Source organism: Heterocephalus glaber, unplaced genomic scaffold, assembly GCF_053883595.1.
Source record: "Heterocephalus glaber isolate CG9 unplaced genomic scaffold, H.glaber_assembly_v1.0 deba00001504, whole genome shotgun sequence".
NCBI lineage: Eukaryota > Metazoa > Chordata > Mammalia > Rodentia > Bathyergidae > Heterocephalus > Heterocephalus glaber.
Window position 1 is genome coordinate 46,890,055 of NW_028258324.1, and position 24,370 is coordinate 46,914,424.

A 24,370-nucleotide genomic window follows, 5' to 3' on the forward strand; every position below is an offset into this window, starting at 1 on the left:
TCTCTACAGGAACAAGGTGATAAGAATTCACAGGACTGAAAAAGAAATCTGGAAAATTAAAGAATTACTTAAGTAATTTAATAAATATTGATTTCATTGTATTTTAGGAAAAGCAATTCTATGATCTCATAAGAACTAGAGCTATTTGTGAAATATAGCTACATATCTCCAGTAATATTTTATTTTTATTAATATATCCAACTTACATAAAAACCAAAGATCAAACTGGCATAAATATCACAGGGATGAAGGGACCAAAAAAACCAAAATCACATCATCCATATGCTTAAAGATTTAGAAACTCTTTTCTATATCCCTTGCCTCTGAGAAAGGTGAAAAATGTTAAAAGCACACTTTGCATTTCATTTTTAATTTCTGCTGAGCTTGCTGGGTCCAACAGTTCTGATTCCACTCTACAATGACTTCAGAAAACTAAATCCTAATCCATAGAATAGTGATATAGTCATTGCACTACTTTTTTTTAGTATATTTTATGGATATCTGCCCAAAAAATAGAGCAAAAGAAGGGACTATATCACAAATAGTTAAGACTATAACTATGAGGGCCCAGGGATGTAGCTCAGTGATAAAGCACTTGCCTAGTATGTGTGAGACACTGAGTTCATGCTAAAGCACTACTAAATAAAAAAATAATGCAATTATGCAGACTCTACAGAAAGCAAGCTGGTTAAGGGCACAAACTCTAAAGTCAGAGAGCCTACTAGCTATGTGAGTTTAGGAAAGATATTTAGCCTTTTTTTTCCCCCGTCCCAGGGATTGAACTCAGGATCTTGTGCTAGCGAGGCAGGCACCACTGAGCTAAATCTCTGGCCCAATATTTAGCCTTTTTAAAACACTGGTTTTCCCATTTGTAAAATGGAGATAGTAATTTTGTCTGCTTTATAGAAGTGTGGTAAACAAAATAATTAAACAAAATAATCTACATAAGGCATTTGTCAAATGCTTTGCACATGGTAACTGTTCAACAGATACTAGCTATTATTATGTACTGCATATCTATAGTATACCCGATGTGGTTCTAGATACTTCACTTAATCCTCAGAGTAACTAAGAAAGCAGGCAATCTTACCCTAATCTTATAGACTCTTGAGGCTCAAAGAGATTATGCCTCTCACTCAAGGCCACATCAATATTAACGATAACGAAAATGGAATTCAAACAAAGAGTATATCATACTGTAATGCTCATGCCCTTTTTAAACAATACTATATTGCCCCCACTATAATAAAGTTTAACAGGGCTGGGGATTTAGCTCAGTGGCACTGCGTCTGCCTTGCAAGAACAAGGTCCTGAGTTCGATCCCAAGTACCAAAAAAAAAAATTAAATTAAATAAAGTTTAACTAAGAAAACTTTACTTTTCTCAACTAAGTGACTAAGCTTAAAACTCTTCCTAAATATTCCTTTTCCCTTCTGCCCCTAGTAGGTGGAAAATAGATCTTCCTCACTAGGATACTTAGGCCACCTGGGTTTTAAAATAAACCTTTTACATAGCTACAGACCTGAGATCTCCCTAAGTCTATATTTTGGGTTCAAATATAACCCCAGAAAAACAGAGAGGCATTCTGAATGCTGAGGTTTGTTATGGATTAGATCTAGAATCTCCTCCCAAATTCTCATGGCCTAGAGGTGGGCTTTTATTGATTGGTGTCTTTTTTTTTTTGGTACCAGGGATCGAATTCAGATCCTTGAGCTTGCGCAGCAGGCTGCGAAACCACTGAGCTAAATCCCCGGCCCGAGGTGGGCTTTTAAAGGGTGGCTGGATCACAGGGATGCTGAGCAGGTTGTTGAGAGGCCAGGCCTGGATAGAGGTGGGTCACTGGGGGTGTGACTAGGAAGGCTATAATATCTCCCTCCCAGGATCCTCCCTTCACTCTGCTTCCTGGTTACCATTCTGTGAGCAGCTTTCCACCACCCAGATCCTTCTTGCCTTGGGAAGAGCCAATCTCAGACTGAAATCATGGGCCAAAATAAACCTGTTTTTGTTTAAATTGTGAGTATTGGTATTCTGTCCCAGGAACAAAAAGTAACTAGGAGAGGGCTCTGGATTGAGCATCTTCACTTTGTAGCAGAACCTCCAGACCTTCCAATTAATTTTCCTGACACATACCTACATCCTGACAAATGCAAACCATCTCAACAGTATGATTATTAAATAGGTTAGTTGGTTATTTCAAACATTAACAATTTTTGCTAATGCTGAGGATCTATCTAGAGCCTTGCACAAGCCAGGTAAGCACTCTACCACTGAGCTACATCCCCAGCCTAAATATTACCAATTCTAACTGTATACTTCAGGATATGAATTAATACATGCATCTGGCTCAAGCAAAAAGTAATATGACAGCCAAAGTCCAAGCTATCCGCCATTCTGGCTAAAATACCTGAACAGCGTGTCGGTCTGAGCCACTGTAGACTGAAACCTGTGGCTGCTGCATTCGAGAGGAGGAGGTAGTGATGGTGGTGGTGGTGGTGCTACTGGTTGTGGTGGACACAGAAGATGCTCCAGGGTTTGGTTCACTATCCATAGTTGTACTGTGGTCCTTAAATCTGGTAGATAACAAAAAAGATGTGCATTGGTAAAAGCACCAGCTTATGAGGTTTATTTAGAGTATTCAACCCAAAGAAATAACCAGAGAAGAATCTAAATGGCTAATAAGGACTTCATAAAATACAGCTAGGACACAATCACCAATAACACTTAGGAGAGAAAAATATTTCACATATATAGAATACAACTCAGAAGAAGCCTTGCCTAAAATTTATCTTTGCATTATTGAAAAATGAGGGACTTGAAATCAAAACCGGTAGTGAAAGAATACTAAACTATCTAGAAAAATAAAAGTTTATAAATCAGAATACTTTAAATCAAATCTTGTAATTCTTTTGATCATAGTAGTAATTACAAATTAAAGCTATTCTTTTAAAAAGAATTCCTGAGGACTTGGATTCATTAGCTTAGTTGTGGTTACCATACATAATTTGCTTTAAAAATAAACTACAGTATCTTAAAAATAAAGTTAATTAAAAAAATTTTTAACTCACATAGCTTTCCTCCCAATCATTCCTAACATTCTCCTTATTATTTCTAATAACTGAGTTTTACTTATTAGCAGATTACACTGACTGGAGAAATAAGAGTAGCAGTTGACAGCAACTTTCCACATCCTCACAAAATCTCTTTCTCTCAAAAAGAATCTAGAAGAGGGGCCGGGGATTTAGCTCAGTGGTTCTGCCGCCTGCCTTGCAAGTGGAAGGATCCGAGTTCGATCCCCGGTACCAAAACAAACAAACAAACAAACAAAAAGAATCTAGAAGGGCCAAGGATTTGGCTCAGTGGTTCTGCCGCCTGCCTCGCAAGCGCTAAGTCCTGAATTCAATCCCAGGTAACAACAACAACAACAAAAGAATCTAGAGCCATAAAATACATTTCTGTACCAGACTTTTAAAATCTTTTTCCTCTAATATTAAAGTTTACCTCACTTATGTTATGATACAGAAATTCACCCAATACAGAATCCACATTTGAATAAATTCAAATATTCAAAGTTAACTCTAAGGATTTCAAAATTGTTGGTAACTATGTAGAACTTTGGTGTTTATTAGGGCCAGAAATGCACAAGATGGTGAAAAACACATGAAGTTATACTGGTCTTACCTGCTTTTTCTTTTTTTATTAACTTTATTTATTAGTACATATTTGTCATAATATTGATCATATTCATCACAGGGAATTTGCAACTGTACATAATATATCTTAACTCTTTTTTTTTCCCATTCCCCTATCCTCCCTTCAACATTTCTTTCCCTCTGAACTAACAAAAGTTTTGTTTCCATTTCTTTCCTTCCCTTCTGTTTCCTTTTCCCTTTCTTTCCTTCCCCTGGCCCCTCCCTTGTTCCCCTTCCCGTTTGAACAAGTTCTTACTTCCCAATATCTATCCTCCATTATGCTCCAACCCTTTGGGTTTCTCACAAGAAAAACACTGCCATATTTAAACGTGTGTGTTTGATTTATTTCACTTAAGATTAGTCTCGAGATGCATCTATTTTTCTACAAATGACTCAACTTTATCCTTCTTTATGGCAGAGTGATACTCCATTACACATAAATACCACAATCTATCTGCTTTTTCTATACGTCTTTTCTCCTGAGAAACAAATGTGATCCATCTCACATTAGAAGCACTGACAAGAATGTAACAAGAACATTTTCTATTTCTCATACACAAAAAGGAATCTGGCATTAATTGGGCAACCCTATCCTATTCCCATAGGGTTCCTTTTACATACAAATCTGCTTTATTCCTTATCACATATGTAAACAGTATTTGTAGGCTCTGAAGAACCAGAGTAAAAACATTTCCAATTAATAAGAGAAAAGTGAAAGGGGTAAGGGGCTGGGTCCTCACATTTTATGATTAGAAAATGAATCACACACTTTTACACTTCTCTGCTATTTTTTCAAACTGCTTTCCAATCATCAAATCACAGTACCATATGGTAACCGTTCAATATTACAGACTTAATAGCAGGTAAGATAAACTTTTACCAAACTATTTCCTGGCATAACACTTTTGCAGCATGTATCAGTGACATGCAAAAAGCAAGCTCAAAATCTAGTCCTTTTAAAAGTGTTATTCTGTTCAACCATGCCCTCAAACCCAAATATCATAGTAAGTAGTCTTCACTACTAACCAAAAATGGTCAGAGAGAATCCAAATTCTAGGCATTAAGTAATTTAAACATTAGTGAGTGCAACTGGGCAAACCAACCCATTGAATTTGGAGGCCTGGCACAAAAGAACGATTTTGGTAACTACAGCGTCTGAGTATATTAATGCGTGCAAAATATAGCCGGACAGTTCTGGTTCACAAGAGGCCTAAGCAGAAAACAGTAAGTTTCAGAGTCGCTAACTAAGCATACCATCACACCGCTATACAAGAATGTGGCCCTCGGGGGAGGCATCAGCAATGCAGCCAGAGACCCGCAGGAAAGCTTTCCTTCCCTGGTGTTTTCAGCCGCACCCCACACTGCCGCTACAAGGCCCAGGCGGGGACACCTCCCCACGCCCCCGGCAGGCGGGCGGAGGGCAGCAGCGTCCCGGGTCTCGCGGTGAGCAGCGAGTGGGGCGGCGCCGGGCGGAAGGAGGGTGACGCGAGGGAGGCCTGGAGTTCGCGCCCTACCTACCCAGCCTCCGCAGGCGCCAGGCTGCAGCAGCCCGCGGGGCCCACTGGCAGGGATGACAGCGCTTAAGGAGCCCACTGGATCTGGTTTCCCGCAAGACGCCAGCGGCCGGAGTCCCACAGGTTACCACGCGCGCAGGGTCCTGACAATCCGGGACCTGACAGCGGAAGGGTAGCTCCCACTAGGAGGATAACTGGACCCTTCTAGCTCGCATCGGTTCCCAGAGTAGGGCCAAGCCGGCTTCTCCACTATAAGATGACTCTCGGGTCTCCCTTTTCCTGCACTGACCGCGAAAGAGCCCTGAGCTCAACCCCTGGGGGACTTGTCGCTGGCCCACTCGGCCCCCCCCCACCCCTCCGGTTACGACATCAGTCACCAGCAAGTCACTCACTCCGCTTCCGCCATCTTCTCTCCTCCATCACTAATACGAGCTGCGCATGCGCCCCCCCGGCAGCAGCAGGCAGAGGGGCGGGGTCGGCGGTGCCCCGGGTCCCCTGAGGTCACGTGGGGTCCTCCGCTGCCAATCCCCCTCCCACTTCAACCCCTGCTCTCCACGGAGAAGCCAGGTTTCCCCACCTTAATTATTGGTGTCTCCTTTGCAAGCCCTTGTTTTCTCTTGCTCAAGATCTTCCAACTCTTAGGATCTGTAACGATATAAAAAGTTCTGCTTAGAATTAAATATTTTAAGAAATATGCCAATCCGAAGAGGGGCTTGAAAATAAATTCCCATGAGAATTAGATGCTAAGGTCTCCCAGGGAAAGGAAATGTGCTGCAGCGGAGCTTGAGTTCCCATCTCACCGTCTCTCGGAGTTCAGCGGCAGCGTTCAAACGCCGGTGAGAGGCTGGTTAAGGAATGGTCCCTGTCTACGACCCAAGTTTACTGAGCTTTTAGTAGGGGTTGCAAACTTGAACACCACAGGAAACAAGCAGGAACAACATCTAATTGGTTAGGGTAATTTATTATATGCCAATTCTGAGGCAGGGTGAGACAAACATAACGAGTAAAATATTAACTATATAAAATTGTAAAGACATGTCTCCAGCGAGACGTCTTAATCTGGAGAGTGGAGTGGGTTTTATAGACACTTGCTCACAATATATGTGTAAATGTTCTGAAACAGGTCCATTAAGTGCTTTGAAAACCGTAAGTTGAAGGAATGATAAATCTTTGCTGCTTTTCATGGGGGGGAGCATAGTGATCATCAATGATGTCACTTTTTGCGTTTCATGAAATAGTCACGCTGATATCAAGAAATGAGAAATGAAGCATTTGAAAGAAATCCATCTTAAAGTGTAATGTGGTTGAATGAAAAGTATACTTAACTTTAGAAATCCTGTTCCAGGATGTGCCTAAGAAGAGAGAACACTTCCTAGGTGAACTTGTATTGTTCCTTTACCTCCTTTTCCTCTTTGATAACAATTTTTTTCTTTATCCTCCTAGCTAATAGCAGTGCCCTTCCTATAACTAATCCTAGAACTCATTGAAAAAAATCATTTAAAAAGTTGCTGTAGATGCAACTAAAAATAAACAACTACCTTTTCTTTCTTGTTGTGATGTGATTGTCATTTATCTCTCAAGAATCAACTGTTGGGCCTGGGATTTAGCTCAGTGGTTCCTCGAAAGCTCAAGGACCTGAGTTCAATCCCTGGTACCAAAAAAAAAAAAAGAATCAACTGTTCATTGCAGCTGAGCATGGACGTATATGCCTGTAATTCTAGCACTCTGGAGCCTGAGGCAGGAAAGGAGGATGGCAAGTTCGAGCCCATCCTAGGCATTTTAGCAACTGAGCAAGACCCTGTCTCAAAATAAAAAAGAAAAAGGGCTGGAATGTTGCTCAGTATATCTTCAGTAGAAAAAACTATTTTTACTGATAAAACTATTATTTGGAAAAACAAGAATGAAGAAAGCATAATCTTACACCTAAAGATGGAAAATGCACAATTCCAAGAAATATTTGGAATAATAGGCCAAAACTGTTCCTTTGCATCCCCCTTTCCTTCAGACATCTAAAGCTTATGTCCTTATTGTTGCCTTACACAGAGTAGCCTTAAAAATGACAATATACTGTAGGTAAAATCAGACTGGTATTGCTTTTTTAAAACTTCTAAAGTTCAATATTTACTAAAACAACAGCTAATATTTATGTAGTTTTTTTTCGGCCAGGGATTTAGCTCAGTGGTTTCACCACCTGTTGTGCAAGCACAAGGACCCAAGTTCGATCCCCAGTACCAAAAAAAAAAAAATTATGTAGCTTTTTATTAAGTCAAAGAACTTCTACTTAACTCATTTATTGATCTTCACAACTCTGATATGGTTTTCATTCCCAATTAGCACAGAAGTAAGTATAGAGAGGCTCAAAGTAGATACCTTTGCTGCCTGCTCAATGTGTACCAGAGTGGGGACAATTTAAACTTTGTATCACCAAAGCCCAATTTTCTTCACTACACTAAGGTAAAATGTTAGAAGAGAGCTGGATGTAATGATGCATGCTCGTAATGCCAGCTACTTGGGAAGCTGAAGCAGGAGGATTCTGAGTTCCAGGCCAGCCTGGGCATTTTAAGGAGACCCTGCTTCAAAGGATTAAAGAAAGTGGGGGAGACAGTGTGATGAAGAGCTACTCTTAAGAAACTTAACCTTCATTTTTCTGATCAAACCAAAGAAAAGTCTTTTACCTATTTGTCATTTTCTAACAAAGTATTTATTTGGTATCCTAGCAGGCTGAACTTATTGGAAGTTACTAGAAGTAACTAACAGGAAGTTACTTTGGAGAAGTGCTAGGATCTCATTTGATTTTAGAAAAAGCCTTTTAGCTTTGTAAGGATGGATTGGAAGAGTAAAACAAGGGACAGGGAGACTGTTCCTTAGGAGACTGCACTAATCATCAAAGAAATGATAAAGGCAACAGGAATGGAAGGGAAAGCAAATTAAAAAATTTAGTTTTAAGCTAAGTGAAGCGGTGTGCCCCTGTAGTCCCAGCTACTTGAGAAGCTGAGGCAGGAGTATTGGTTAAACCCAGGAGTTCAAGGCCATTCTGGGCAACAGGGACCATTCTGGACTCTGAAAAAAAAAAAAACCTAAAACAATATTTTAGTTCTTTAGCTGCTCTGGTCATATTTCAATTGCCTATTGGTTGTAGGTAGCTAAAGGCTACTCTGTTGGACAATACATATTAGAAATTTCCATCATTACAGAAAGTCCAACTGGACAGCGCTGGTCTGGATTATAGATCAGGGGTTAGCAAACTATAGCCCACGGGCCAAATCCAGCCTGCAACCTGTTTCTGAACAGCCATAGAGCGAAGAACGGTTTTTACATTTTCTAATGATTGAAAAAAAAATTAAGGAAATATTTTGTGACAATTGTAAAAAATGTGTGAAATTCAGATTTCAGTGTCCATAAATAAAGCCCTTATGAACACAGCCATACTTACTCCTTTATGTATTGTCTGTGGCTGCTGTTATGCTACAAGGGTAGAGTTGAGTAGTTGTGATAGACACTGTAATAGTCCACAAAATTAACATATATACAATCTGGTCCTTTAAAGAAAGTTTGCTAGCACTATTCTAGACCACTGTTCACTCTTCCCTGGTGCCTTCTGGAGTAGTTGGTACAGCACACACATTGTCCTGTGTCCCACTTAAGGAAGGATTACTGTCATAGGATTCCATGTGCTGAGACAATAAGTCCACCAGACCTAGATTTGAATACTGGGCTCACTGCTTTACCAAATGAGCCACGATGGGCAAATGATCTAACTGCTTCAGGCTTTATTTTATAATGTAAAAAAAGGGGCGGGGGCAATAATACTTTGAAAGATAAAGTCTACAAAAGGCCAAATGTGGGTCATGGATTTAGCTCAGTAGCACTGCACCTGCCTTGTAAGCACAAGGTCCTGAGTTTGATCCCTGGTACCAAAAAAAAAAAAAGCCAAATATAAATTCTATAAAGAAGTCCTCTTTTACTGTTTGATATTTTTTTTACTTTGCTTTTTGTTTGTTTTTGCCATACTGGAGATCCATCTTAGGGGCACTCTACCACTGAACTACCCCCATCCTTTTTATTCTTTATTTTGAGACAGGGTCTCACTAACTTGCCCAGACCAAATTTGCAGTCCTCCTGCTTCAGCCTTCTAAGTGGCTGGGATTACAGGTGTCCACCACCACACCTGCTTTTCTTTTTTTAACTTTTATAAGGGTCTTCCTTCATCTAGTTTGCTCAACCAGTGTTAAATGTGCCTCATATATGCTATAGGCTTTTTGTGGACAGAATAACTACTTAGATAATTGGATGAATGAGGCAAAATATTTCAGTGTATCCTAAAGTTGGAATGATACAACATAGAGACATGCTTTCTCTGTTCCTTAAAATTGGTAACACTGCCACCTCTTACCTACTCTTGTAACAATCAGTATATTAATCCTATCCTTATCAGTCTTATCTTCCTTTGTGTATCTGTGGCTGGCAGTGTGTACAGCTGGCTGTTTTCCCCTAGGTGCTGAATAGTGACAACACAGAGTGCTAGAACTGGAAGGGCCCTTAGAAGTCATATTACCCAATCTGAGAAAGAAGTCATGGTGACCACATTGTTTGCACTTTGACTTCCCACCCACCCATTACAGAGTTTTCTGCCATGTGCCACAAGGCCCTGGTACAAGAGTGTAAGTACAGAAAGGGCTTGAAGAGTCTGCTGTACTCTCATTTTTGTTCTGCTTTTATGCTTAGTATTTGCTTAGTATTATGGCAGCCCAGAGGAATTGTTATAAGTAGGCATTGGAATCAGACAGATTTGAATCCTGGCTTGGCCCCTCGCTAGCTCTATGATCTCTTCTAATCCTAGGAGCTCCACCTTTAAAATATAACCTCATCGCTGGCCGTGCCACCATGAGCACACCTGAAATCATAAAAATACAAATCTCATCTGTCATTTCTCTTCACCTTTGCTGTTGCCAGCCTAGGCCAAGCCATTGTTAGCCCTCTCCCAAGCCATAGTAATAGGCTCTTGGAGGTCACCTGGCTTCAGTTCTTGCCCCTTTGTTGCCTGTTCACCATACAGCAGCCTAAAGCAGAAATGTAAATCAGATTGTGCCACTGTCCTGTTAAAATCCTCCAATAGCATCCCACCACACTTAGCACAGATTCCTGAGCTTTCACCATGAGCCTATGAGGCCCCGTGTGACTTTCCTTGCTCAGTATGTTCACTCACCTGGCCCCCTTACTTGTCTTCCCCAGCCAGGAATGCCTTTCATGTGGGTTTCACCACCTCCCTTCATCCAGGCCTTTATTCAAACATCTCAGAGAGCACTACCTGAACTAATGAATGTGACCTTCTCAGCACTGTCTTTCCCTGTCACTCAGACTTTTCTTCTTACCACACTGATACAAGTCATTACACTATATGCATATTTCTTTTTTTATTTACTCTTCCCACCAACCTTCAGATTGAAAGCATCATATTTTGTTCACTGCTGCATTCCCAGTTCTTAAAACATCAAGTGGCCAATAAATACACATTTGAATGAATGATGTTAGTTAACGTCTGTAAAGGCCAAACAACTGATTTGTATTAAATGTCCAGAACAGCAAATCATAGAGACAGAAAGCAGATGAGTGGATGCCAGGGGTTGCAGAAAAGATGGAATGGGGAACAACTACAAAATGAGTACAGCATGTTTTTTAGAGTGATGAATATATGCTGGAATTAGGTAGAGGTTATGGTTGCACAATAATGTGAATATACTAAAAACTATTGAACTATATACTTTAGTTTTGTCAGGTGAATTATCACATGTTGGATATACAGTACACATTTATGCAAAGCATAGTGTGATATACATTGAGTTTAGAATAATTTCTTCTGTGATGATTATTTAGAGGGTGGGTACGTTGAGTCCTGCTAAGTAGTTCAGGCTGGTCTCAAACTCATGGTGATATTCATGTCTCAGCCTCCCAAGTGTTAGAATTCAGATGTACATCACCATGCCTGGCTGTGATGATTTAATATGTGTAGTAGCTTTATTTAAATAATTTGTGTAATATTGGCATACTTATTTTGAGGAAGATTTGTGTAATTTATTTGAAGTTGTTTCATGAAAATAAATTCAAACATTAAAAAGTTGATAAATTTCTTGTTATCTGTGGCAGTTAGGGTGTAGTGTCAACTTGATTGGCTTTGGGTTCTGCCCCAGGGAATGGTGGAGCACACTTCCGGGTGTGTCCGGTGGGTCATGGAGTTAGGACCGGGAGTCTAGGTCTATTCACTCGCCTCTTCCTCCCTGGCACTGTTCCCCTGCTCTGCTTCCTGGCTGCCATGAACTAAGCATCTTTGCTTTCCATGCCCTTTTGCCATGAAGTTCCTGCCTTGAGCCCAGTTAAACTCAGACTGACTCCCCAAAACTGTGAACCAAATTAAATCTCTCCTTTAAGTTGTGGATGTCGAGTATTGTGTGTCAGTGATGAGAAAGCTAATACATTGTCATGGTCACTTTCCTCCTCGCTGGGACAAGATACCCAACACTACCACTTCAAGGAGAGAGGTTTATTTGGCTTACATTTTTAGTCCAGAGTTGGCTGGCTGGCTCTAAGGCAGGCAGGCATGATGGAAGTGCACATGACAGCTGGGAAGCAGAGAGTGAAGGGAGACATAGGGCAGGGAGAAAGACCCTTCCTGGCTACATACTGTCCATGACTGCCTCTTCTACCAGACCCACCTAGCAGCGAGACAGCTGTCCCACTCCCATAATCCTATCACATCAGGCTTTGGGGACCATTCTAAACAATAACATACATTGTCAATGCCATACTATTTAATGTATAATAAAAGTCCTGTCTTAATATACTGTTTCTCAGAGCTGAGAAACAATCTACCCTTTTTAACAGGTATGGAACATTTTACAGGTGTTCTGATACTTGGGGGAGAAGAGGAGGACATGTGTGTATGAATATTTGTCTAGTTATTTGTGGGATAATGGGAAAGCTTGCTGTTTGAAATTAAGAACCTGATTTTAGCTGCATGTGCATGCCTATAATCCCACAACTTGGAAGGCTGAGGCAGGAGGATTGCTGCAAGTTCAAGGTCAGCAGCCTGGAATATATAGGGAGAACTTCTCTCAAAAAGGGGGGGGGGCCTGGGTATTTAGCTCAGTGGTTCTGGTGCCTGCCTCAAAAGCTCAAGGTCCCAAGTTCAATCCCCGGTACCAAAAAAAAGAACCTGGGTTTGACCACTGGTCCTTCTCATTTTCTGGCTGAGTGCTTTTGGGCAATGCATTTAACCCTTGGGAACACCAGGTTCATCATCACTAAAACAGAGATAACACTAATCTCTACCAGGTGAGTTTACTGGGATAAATAAATTGACCTAAGTGTAATAGTGTACAGCTGCAGTGCACTAGGTACGTATGATAGAAGTTTGCTCTTTTTGCAGTATACTGCAGGGACATTTTTTAAAAAATAAGAATCCAAAAGGTTTATTGTTGTTATAACTATAGAAATGTTCAAGGGCAAGATGGGGGAAATAAAATTTAATTTAGGAAAATAATACAATGTCTATATAGTAAAGTTTTGGATTTAAAGGGTACTTTCCATCAGTGAATTCTGAAGGGCTTTGAGATGCTTATTTATTTACATAATATTTTAAAGATAGGTAAGTTAAATTTGTCATCATCTACCCTGTGAAAGGGAAAAGTACATGACAACTTCCATAAATAACCTAAGGCTACAGTCAGTGGCAAAGTCAAAATTAGTATCAAGACTTCCAGTTTGGCCATATGGTACCCAGACTAGAGACTGAACTGCCGCTCAGAGTAAGCATTTCTTGCTGGAACCATGTAAGGTTTGGTTTTATCAAAATACTTGCTGGAGCAAGCAATTTAAAAAAAAATAGAGGGCCAGGGATTTAGCCCAGTGATTCCGGAACCTGCCTCACGAGCACCGAGTTCTATCCCTGGCACGCACAAAAAAATAGAGATCCTGTCATGAAGTAATGTATAGCAAGTCATTATCAGCAAAAGGGTCACACTGATAACTTTTTTTTTTTTTGGTACCAAGGATCGAACTCGGGTCCTTCCACTTGTGAGGCAGGCAGCAGAACCACTGAGCTAAATCCCCGGCCCAACTTCTAAGATATCAGCACTGGTTTACATTTAATGAAGCTAAAAATTTGCCTCCTCTCATAAGGCCCCAGACTACCATTCTAGTCCATTCTGGGCCACTTTTCGCTTGGCTTTTATCTTCACTTTCCTCTCCTCCCCAAAATGTCAGCTGATTCCTTCAACTCACAGGATTAAACCTAGAGGACCTACCTTGACTTACAGAATCAGCATCTTTTTCCTCACAAACACGCTCAAACTTTCCTCTATTCCCAAGTGCCTTTATACATTAGCTTCCTTGAATTTTTCACCATTCAGGCACAAATTAAGCCTTGGAACAGACTTACTGTGTGATGCCCTCCACTGTGTTATAATTCAGCAAGAAGGCTCTCACCAGATACTAAGCAGATACTAGCACCATGCTTTTGAACTGCCCAGCCTCCAGAACCAACAGCCAAATAAACTTCTATTCTGTAAGCTGTTTTATTATAGCTATAGAAAATGGACTTAGATACACCTAGGACTGAACTTGATAGATATACACCTAGGAGTGAACTTGATGGTGATTCTATGTTTAATACCTTGAGGGACTGTCAAATTGTGTTTCAAAGCAGCTGTACTATTTTACATTCTCACAAGTAATGTACTTGTATTTCAATGCGTGCACATCAAATAACATGTTATTTTCTGCCTCCCCCACCCCGTCTCCACATATAAACAGCTTTATTGAGGTATAATTGACAAATAAATGTCCATCTTCTTGTTATAGCCCAGTCAAGTGCGTGTGAAGTAGTAGCCCACTGTGATTTTTATTTGGATTTATCTAATAACTAATGGATACCTTTTATTTTCATTGCCCATTTGTATGTCTTCTTTGGAGTGATACCTATTCAAATTCTTTGCTCATAAAGAGAAATTGAGTTGTCTTTTCATTGTTTAGTTGCAAGAACTAGTTACATATTTTGGATTCTAATCTCTTATTAGATATATTTTGCAAATCGTTTTTTCCCATTCTGTGGAATTTATTTATTTATTTATTTATTTATTTATTTATTTATTGGCAATGCTAGGGATTGAACTCAGGGCTTTGTGCTAGGTAAGTGCTCTACCAGTGAGCCACATTCTCAAGCCAGGATGACTTTTTTTTTGGTACCGGGGATCAAACTTGGGTCCTTCCACTTGCAAGGCAGGTGCTGGAACCACTGAGCTACATCCCCAGCCCCAGGATGACTTTTCTTAATTTTTTTTTTTTGGTACCAGGGATCGAACTCGGGTCCTTGTCTTAATTATTTTTTTATCTTTATTTTTTATTAGTACATATGTATCATATATATTGATCACATTCATCACAAGAAACTTGTACCTGTACATAATGTGTCTTAATTCTTTTTTTTTCCCATTCCCCTACCCTCCCTTCAACCCCTCTTCCCCTCTCCATTTACAAAAGCTTTGTTTCCACTTTTTTCCTTCCATTCTCTTTTTTTCCTTTTCCCTTTCTTACCTTCCCCTTCCCCCTCCTTTATTCCCCTTCCCATTTGAACATTTTTTTCCTACTTCCCAATATCTATCATCCATTTTGGTCCTTATTTATGTTTTTGGTTTCTCACACAAGAGAAACAAAGTGATATTTAAACATGTGTCTGATTTATTTCACTTAAAAGTATGGTCTCAACATGCATCCATTGAGCTAAAAATGTCTCAAGTTTATCCTTCTTTATGGCAGAGCAGTACTCCACTGCACATAAAAATCACATTTTCTTTATCCATCCATCCATTGATGGCCATCTAGGCTGTACAGAGTAAAGAGACAACCCACAGAATGGAAAAAAAAAATTTTTACCAGCTATTCCTCAGACAAAGGACTAACATTTAGAATATATAAAGAACTCAAAAAATCAGACTCCTAAATTTAAAGGCAATTCAAAAATGGGCATTTGAAATGAATAAACACTTCTCAGATGAAGTATAAACAGCAAATAAATATAGGAAAAAATGTTCAACATCACTGATCACTTAAGAAATGCAAATTAAAACAGCAATGAGGTTCCATCTCCAGAATGAATGACTATCATCAAGAAATCAGCCAAAACAAATGGGGGAGAGGCTGTGAGGAAAAAGGAACCCTGCTCCACTGTTGATGGGAGTGTAAACTGGTACAACCAATATGGAAATCAATATGGAGCGTCCTCAAAACACTAAGTAGAGTGTCCATTTGACATATCTATTCCCCTTCTAGGTTTCTTCCTGAAAGAAGCATCATATCACGGCAATATATGCACACCCATGTTTACAGCAGCACAGTTTGTTTTGTTTTGGTTTTTTGGTACCGGGGATCAAACTTGGGTCCTTGCACTTGCGAAGCAGGCAGCGAAACCACTGAGCTAAATCCCCAGCCCCAGCACAATCTGTAATAGCCAAATCTTAAAGGTTTCTTTGATTTTTTTTTTTTTTTTTCTGGTACCAGGGTTGAACTCTGGTCCTTGCAGTTGTGAGGCAGGGGGCGGAACCACTAAGCTAGATCCCCGGCCCTTAATGGCTTCTCTGAAGTACTAGCATTTTTTAATTTCAATGAAACCTAATTTATTTATTTATTTTTATTTGTGCTTTTGGTATCATATCTAAATATCCAAGAAACCATTGCCTAATTCAAGGTTACAAAGATTTACTACTACGTTTTCTTCTAAATGTTGTATAATTTTAATTTAGATTTAGGTCTCAGATCTATTTTAAGTTAATTTGGATTAGATAAAGTCCAGCTTTACTCCTTTGTATGTGAATATCCAATTGTCCCAGCATCATTGGTTAAAAAGTGACACCAGCAAACCTATTCTTTGCCCCCTCAGTAGTCTTGACCCTTATCCCATGTTTTTAAATAAATATTGATTCAAGTCTGCCTCTATGCGCTCCTTGAAGGCAAGGTTTTTGTTTTCGACCTTCATGTCTTGCATAGGTCTGTAACATAATAAATGCTCAACAAACATATTCAACAAATGAAAAGCAGATTGGAGATTTCTACTGTTAACCAATAAATACCAAATGGTAAATTCTGCTAGGAGCTAGAAAAGCTTTATCTACGAAGTTGACAATCTAGTGTGTTTTTCAACCCCAAAGTTTCCAAGAAACACCAGAATTTTACAATACTAGACTGCGATGGGTCTCAGAGCTCACCACTCTCTCGTTTTCCAGTCACAAAAAGCAGATGTTGAAAGGCTCAGTAGCAGATAGTAGCCTATCTCATGTAAAACGAAAGCCCCAGCTGTCTTTGAAATTACATTCTATTACAAGTTAACAAAGGCTTTTTTCAGTTCTTGATAAGTACTTTTTCTGTTAGTCCTGATAAAAGTCCTTTCTAGATGAAAGACAACTGCTTCTGTTTTATAGCACCCTTATCTCTTGAGATAACTGTTATCAGAGATTAAAAAAAAAAGTCTACCCTAACTGTACATAATTATGCCTTCCTCTGAATTTTTACAGCTCTCATTTGCTCTTCCACAAAATTAACAGTTTAGTACGGCTCTATTGTTACCTAATTCTAATTGCTATTTGATTTGTCCTAGTTTTATGTGTGGCCTTCTCAAGTAGACTGCCCCAACTACACCTACATGTGGAAATTAGATTTTACAACTTATATGAAGTATAGAGTCTTGTATCCAGTGAACATATAGCAGACATTTCTTGATATCACCTGTGTATTCTAACAATTCATTTTAAAAATAAGAAGCTGTTAGCCCTAAGTGTCATTGTGTTTTTCCATCTTTCCTTCGAGAGACATAGCAGTTTAGATTATGGCCGTACCACCTTGAACATGCCTACTGTCTGGTCCCAAGAAGTTAAGCAGGGTCAGGGCTGGTTAGTGCTTGGCTGGGAAGGAGAAAGCAGCTTAGGTTGCTCAGGGTAAGAGGCTCCAGGGATGAAGCACTTTCTTCCATTTGGAAATTATCTGATGATTCCCTATTGCTTTCCTAGAGGAAAGGAGAGACTAGTGGTCTAATAATTGGTACATATTTTTCAAAGTATTTTTAATATTATTGGAAAGTTTGAAAATTTTATTAAAAGTTTAAGAAATATGAGCAGAAAACTCCCTATAAATTTATACGAACATATAAATAATGTTATATTTACATTATATTATATAATTGCTAATTATATAATATTATATTTATATATTTATTTGTATAAATTTATAGCAAAACCCTATAAACTTAACTCTCAAAAGAACTGTTGAGTCATAGTTTAAAATTTCTAGGTCAGGGGCTGGGGATTTAGCTGAGCGGTATACCACCTGCCTGGCAAGTGTGAGATCCTGCGTTTAATCCCCGGCCTGCTTGATAATTTGTTTTTATCTAAAGCAGGAAGCTATACAAATTCAGTAAAATTTTTTTAAAAATTACTAGGTCAGAAAGTAGAGAAGGACATCCTGTTTCTCAAGTTTGCTTCCCAGTTATGAGATAAAAGAAGACATGACATAATCTAGCCTCCTATTGAAAGGTGCCTTGTTTACTAGAATCTTTGAAACTGTTTAATCAAGTGAAAATAAGACTAAATAAACTAGATGTGGTAGGGCACCATTGTAATCACTGCAATCTGGGAGGCTGAGGCAGGAAGATCATGAGTTTAAGACCAACGTGGGAAGCTTAGTGACTTAGCAAGACCCTATCTCAAAATAAAAATATAGGGCTGGGGATTTAGCTCAGTGGTGCCACTGCCTGCCTGGCAAGTGCAAGGTCCTGAGTTCTATCCCCATTAACCCCCCTCCAAAAAAAAAATGTATACATATATATACATATACATATATACACACATATATAACAGGGCTGGGAACGTAGCTCAGTGCGAAGGCCCCGGGTTTAATCTCCAGTACCACCAATAAATAAATAAATAAGTAAATATCTGCAGTTTAACCAAATCCTAATTTGCATGCATATTAATGTTTGAGAAGACTGACCTAAATAATACAGAGTAATTTCCAGCTAGTAATTCTACTATCCCATGATTCTGGTTGAAAGATTCCTAGTTAGGTAAAATGAGCTAGAAAAAACTTCCTTAAGAATTGTCACTGGAGGGCCGGGGATTTAGCTCAGTGGTTCCGCCGCCTGCCTCACAAGCAGAAGGACCCGAGTTCGATCCCCGGTACCAAAAAAAAAAAAAAAAAGAATTGTCACTGGAGGGCCGGAGATATAGCTCAGTGGTTTCCCCGGCGGCGCAAGCGCAAAGACCGGAGTTCGAACCCCGGTATCAAAAAAAAAAAGGAATTGTCATTGGAAGAATCGAGATCAAAGGAGAGAAAGGTATGTTTCCAAAAGAAGCATATACAACTATGTACAGTACACAGTACTCGATAGTGTGATAAACGACTGTTACTGTTACTGTTTTATGTACTTATCATAACATGTTGTGCTTTTCATCCTTTAGAGCATAATCCTACTTATATAAACTTTATGCCTAATAACATATTTCTCAGATTATATTTCCATCACGTGTCATATGACTGTATTGAAATTTAAATTTTAAAAAATTTGGCCTATGTGGAGTCTATTAGTTAATTAGAATTTTTTTCCAGACCGCTATTTGTTCAATATTAGTTTTGAAAATCTTTCAAAAACAAATTACATCCTCTGATGTCTTGTTAATGCTTGAGATGTTTTTTTAAATTACATGGAAAAATATTTAAGTACTTTTCAGTTTTGCTTTGGTTGAGTTCTACTATATTTAAATATTATTATAGTTTTTTCCTTGCATTATTTTTCTTTGAATAATTTTAATTTTTGTATATGTGTGTTTGATAATAAAGTTATACATTTAAAATTTTAAAAAAGAATTGTGCTTGATTTGAATAAAAGGATGGCTTGGCAAGCTGAACTTTTCAAGCCACAACTTTCAAGGCAAGCAGAAAATGAAGATTTGCTCTGCTTGTTTGCTGTTCCCAGCTTTTGTATTTAAGTGAATATGAATCATGGGTTAATTTAATATTTGTTTGAATACTTACAAATTTTTAAGTATTAGAACTTGAAAAGTAAGATTCCTGCTGCTCAGGCAACTAATGAAGATGGCAGCTTTGCTCTAAAAGGCTCATTGTATAGAAACCTGTGCTAATATAATTATGGGCTGCTTCATAATTTGTTCTTATCTAAAGCAGGAAGCTATGCCAATTCAGTAAAATACCTTGTGCTTAAGTCACAAGGTGAAAAGCACAGTGTGCTGGTGAACTAACAGGCAACTTTATTTCTGGAATACTGGGCACATAGACATTTCGTGTGTATGATTAGACAGCTAGAAATCATTACAGACTAAGAGCTCCACTTTTTCCCCAATTTAACAGTGGTCCAAAATAGGATACTTAAGGTCAGCAGAAATTCAAACTGAAAATTTTGTGTCCAATAGGAAATAGGCAGAGGTGATTGAGAAATGAGCTGGTTCTCTGTAAGGTGGGGAGAGGTCAGTAACTTTGTGGGAGAGATTTTACATCAGACACTGTGGGAGAGAACTGGGCTCCTGAAAGAGGCCAGGACTGGGTGACTGAGCCACCAGATGAGGGAGACTTTATTAGAACAGGTTTCTATTTGCAACTGAATATGCCGTCTTCACGAAATGTTGAAAAGGTTTGCTTTTTCAAACTGGAGGGTAACTTATTTTTTAAGACAGAATAGGTACCTGGGAGATAGATCTTTTGCAAATGGGAAGGAGACCTAGAGCTGGAGGGAGGAAGGAGGGAGAGGAGGGGAAGGGAAAGTAAAAAAAAATTACGATGTATTACGTGCATATACTAACTCTACAATGTACATTCTCCACAATGAATGTAATCATTTTGTACCATAACGCGTACAATAAAAATTTTTTAAAATTAAAAAAAACTTACATTTTATATTTAATTGTTCTTACTGACAGCATACTTGGTATGAAAATATCATTAAATAATGTACTGCTAGCTAAAGTTTTTCTATTTTGACAGAGGCTCTTTCTTTTTAACCACTGAGCTAAATCCCTGGCCCCTGACAGAGACTCTTTCAACATGTCATTTTGGTAGTCAGTTTTGTGCATTTCAGTCTAGCGAGAAAGGTAGGATCCTCTGATTCTCAAAGATGAGGTAGTAAGTGCTCTTCTGGGCTTGTAATTATTCTTTACCATTTATTGGCATGTAACAGGCACCTCTTCGCATATTTTTCTTTTTATTAGCATGTGTCCTGTTATCACATGTGGACTGTAACTTTCTTGAAAGAAAGAAGAGTGCCTGGTGCCTGGCAATAATTAACCTTATAAAAGTTAATTGTGCAGAGCTTTCTTAGATCTCTTTGAGTACTCAATGGCTTGTGTTAAACAATTTTCTTTCTTCCTTTTCTTTCTTTCTCCCTCATGTGACTCTCTTCTTCCTTCCTTCATTCCTTCCTTTCATCATTGTTGACCTCTCTAACAGAAGTCTCCATTTGTTGTTCATTAGAACAAGCCTCTTTTTTCACTCATTTTTTTTTTTTTTTTTTGGTACCAGGGATCGAACTCAGGACCTTGTGCTTGTGAGGCAGGGTGGTGCCACTTAGCTAAATCTCTGGCCCCTACACTCATTTTAAAAAATTAATATTGTAGGACATGACTTGAGGGGGGCAGTGGGGAATCACAGGAGTGTGATTACCTCACATTTTAAACTGTAAGAATTAAATAATCCAACCTGAGGAAATTCTTATCAAATAAATAATTTTTGTTACCTTCATTTTATAGATAAAGCACCTGTAATCCCAGCACTCTGGGAAGAGGAAGTAGGAGGATCACAAGTTTGAGCTCAGCCTGGACAACACAGCAATTCAAATGAGACCCTGTCCTAAAATTTAAAAAGTAGGCCAGGCATGGTTTGGGAGGTTGAGGCAGGAGGATTGCTGCAAGTTTGAAGCCAGCTTGGGATACATAGTGAGTTCAAGGCCAGCCTGAACTATATAGTGAAGCCCTGTCTCAAAAACCAAAACAAACAAACAAAAACTTTAAAAAGGGTTGAGGATATAGCTGAGTACAAAGGCCCTGAATTCAATCCTTAGTATCTATGGCAGAGGGTGTAAGAAGCAAAGTGGTAGCTGTTCGGTGTCAACAGATACTATTTGAGCACCTATTATGTGCTAGGTACAGGGAACACAGAGACAAACACATCCCAGTTCCAGTTCCTTACAAGTATGCGAAAAAAAATTAAAGTAGTATGATATTGCACAATAGTGCTGTAACTGAATTATAACCTAACAGCCTGTGGAACACAGGTGAGTCTATAAATACTTCCTGTTGAAGGAGCAGGGAAGTCACCTGGGGTTGGGACTGAGTTCAGCAGGGCATTTCAGAATAACCAGAGGATAGTGTGTGTGTGTTTGTGTGTGGACAGGGATATATGTCACAGGCATCAATCTATGAGCTTCCTTTTCTGTGATTATCCAGGAATAAGATATTAATTTTTAATATTTTAAACTTGAAGCAAAGCAATTATATTTCAAAGACAAGACAGATTAAGGCTCAAACTCCTAACTACATGTCATTATCTGCAGTGTGGGAATGAAATTGGAGAACCATAACATAAATAAGCTTATGCGGCTGGAATGAAGGGAAAAACCCAGAGATGACTTGGAGATAAAGCCGACATCAGTGGGGTAGATGCAGGGGTGGGGTGTAGAAGGGAGAAAAGGAGACAAGGAAATCTGGGGAACACTAGCTATCTAAAGTAACTCATCAGAGTAATAGAAAACTAAACTTTCACTAACCTCAGCTTTCAGAGACTCCAATTAGAAGTTTTGATGATTTTTGGCTATGACTGTGCTTTTAAAGGTTAATAAAACAATGTAATACAAGAAATGATCACATAGAATCTGTGTTTATTATTCATTCTCTCAAAGCAGGTTATTTCTTTGTTCCACATTGGGACATGCACTCTAATGATCACAAAATGAGACAAAGTTGGTCAAAAGTATTTAAAATCATTTAATCCTATGAATCTTAGCATTAATTAATTTTCTCCTATTAAAGGTATTGCACTGAGCCAAAGGCAAGTATAATTCAGGCAGGTGTCTAATGTTTACCTCCATAAGGGCACAAGATCTCGCTAAATGATCAATACTTCCAGTCTGAACCTCTTTCTTTAAATGTGATTATTGCATGCTCAGTGAAACCACTGAAAGTAGCTAAAAGTAGAAGGTTTATGCAAAGTTGAGAGTATTAGCACCATTTTGGGAAAAGCAGAAAGAAAAATCGGCTGGGATGCTTGTTTTCACTATCTGTCATTGGCTTCCCACTGTGTAAACTTGATTCTCATTTGAGAAACAAGCATTGAAGAGCCAGTAGCAAGATTTTTAAGACAATATGAAGAAGACAGCAAACAAATGTTCATATTCACTACGGGCTGAAGAGTACATTGGAAAGGCTAATTCAGACTGAATGTAAAGGTTTACATTTTCAGTTTAGCCATTTTTAAAAAATGTTTTTAATTAAAAATTTTTTTTTGGTTTTGGTTTTTGAGACTAGCTTGTGTTAGGATGTCCCCCAAAACCTCTTGCAGTCATAGGTGGGCTTTTTCTGAGGTGGCTGAATCCAGAGTGTGTGATGCTGGGATTAAAAGTGTGTGATTACTAAACCATGTGAGTGATTGGTTTGGCATCACCCTAATCCTGGTAGTCTGGACAAGATAAAAGGGGCAGAAAGACACTAACAGGTCCCTTGTTACTTTTGCTGTTTTCTGCCGCCATGAACTGTTGCCCCTCTGCCTTCTGCTACCCTGCCTTGCAGCCAGGCACCTACAGACTGAAATCTCTATGAACCGTGAGCTAAATAAACCTCCCCCCTTTAACTTTGTGTGTCAAGTATTTTGTCTCAGCAATGAGAAAAAAGTACCTAAGACGGTCTCACTATGTAGTTCAGGCTGGACTTGAACTCACTATATAGTCCAGGCTGGCCTCAAACTCATGGTGATTTTCCTGCCTCAGCCTTGAAAAATGCAGTTTAGCCATTTTCAAGGCTGTTGTGAGCTACATAGCATGACGCTGTCTAAAAAACCGACCAAACAAACAAACAAAAACCGTAACAAACCCCCACAAACAGATGTACACTTTCAATGCAATCTCTATTAAAATCCCTATTGGCTTTTCTTTCTTTTTTTTTTAGAGAAATTAACAAGTTAATCCTAAAATTCATATGGAAATATAAGGGATGCAGAATAGCCAACTCTCTTGAAAAAAACAAAGTTGTAAAACTCAAACTTCACTATTTAATTTATTTTTTTTTTGGTACCGGGGATCAAACTCAGGACCTTTCCCTTGCAAGGCAGGTGCCGGAACCACTGAGCTAAATCCCTGGCCCAAACTTCACTATTTAAAAAGTTATTACTGCAAGCCAGGCATGACGGTCCATGCTCGTAATCCCAGTAATTGAGAGGCCAAGGCAGGAGGACTGTAGCAAGTGCAAGTTCGAAGCCAGCCTGGGCTACATACCCAGACCCTGTTTCAAAAAACAAACAAAAACAACTAAAACTTCAATGAAGAGAGACAGTCCAATTTTAAGGAATCTTTGTGTGATTTAGATGGGTCTGAATTGACATTTCTCTAAGGAGATATATAAATGGCCATTCAAATCACTGGGATGGTTGTAATAAAAAAAAAAGTAGGGAAATGACAAATATGGGCAAGGAAGTAAAGGATTGGAACTTTCAATACATAGCTGTGGGAATGTAAAACAGTGGAGCCACTCTGGAATATAACTTCAGCATTCCTCAAGATGTTCAATATAGTTACCATATGACTGCAATTTACCCTTAGGTAAATTGGTACTCCTACCCAAAAGAATTAAAAATATGCCCACACAAAACTTGTACATGAATGTTCATGGCAGCAATAATGTAGTACACCTATGTGGCTGAATATTATTTAACCATATAAAGGAATGAAGCACTGATATACAATACAACATAGATGAACCTCAAAAATAGTAAACTAAGGGAAGGAGCCACATGCTGTATGATCCCATTTACGTGAAACGTCCAGAATAGGAAAATCCATAGTAAAACCAAAGATATGTTGCCAGAGGGCAAGGAGAATGGGAAGTCACTGCTAATGGGTATGTGGTTTCTT

The 24,370-nt window shown here is 38.9% G+C and overlaps 1 protein-coding gene across 11 annotated transcripts in view; it reads right to left on the reverse strand.

The window, feature by feature from the left end:
• The window catches only part of Phc3 (polyhomeotic homolog 3), a 114,258-nt gene that overhangs the window by 88,024 nt on the left and 1,864 nt on the right, over positions 1 to 24,370 (reverse strand). For 7 of the 11 annotated variants that reach the window (XR_002393038.2, XM_087186497.1, XM_013071526.3 and 4 more), the window contains exons 1-2: positions 5,595 to 5,671; positions 2,404 to 2,569 (exon numbers count right to left, since the gene is read on the reverse strand). Coding sequence is in view for 10 of the 11 variants with exons in the window: in XM_087186497.1 (XP_087042623.1) it covers positions 2,404 to 2,569; positions 5,595 to 5,608 (180 nt within the window). In the remaining variant the exon portion in view is untranslated. Of the gene's footprint in view, positions 1 to 2,403; positions 2,570 to 4,942; positions 5,102 to 5,206; positions 5,558 to 5,594; positions 5,672 to 5,779; positions 5,848 to 6,002; positions 6,129 to 24,370 lie in introns of those variants that run through there. The other 4 variants (XM_021254033.2, XM_021254030.2, XM_087186496.1 and 1 more) reach the window with 4 other exon arrangements.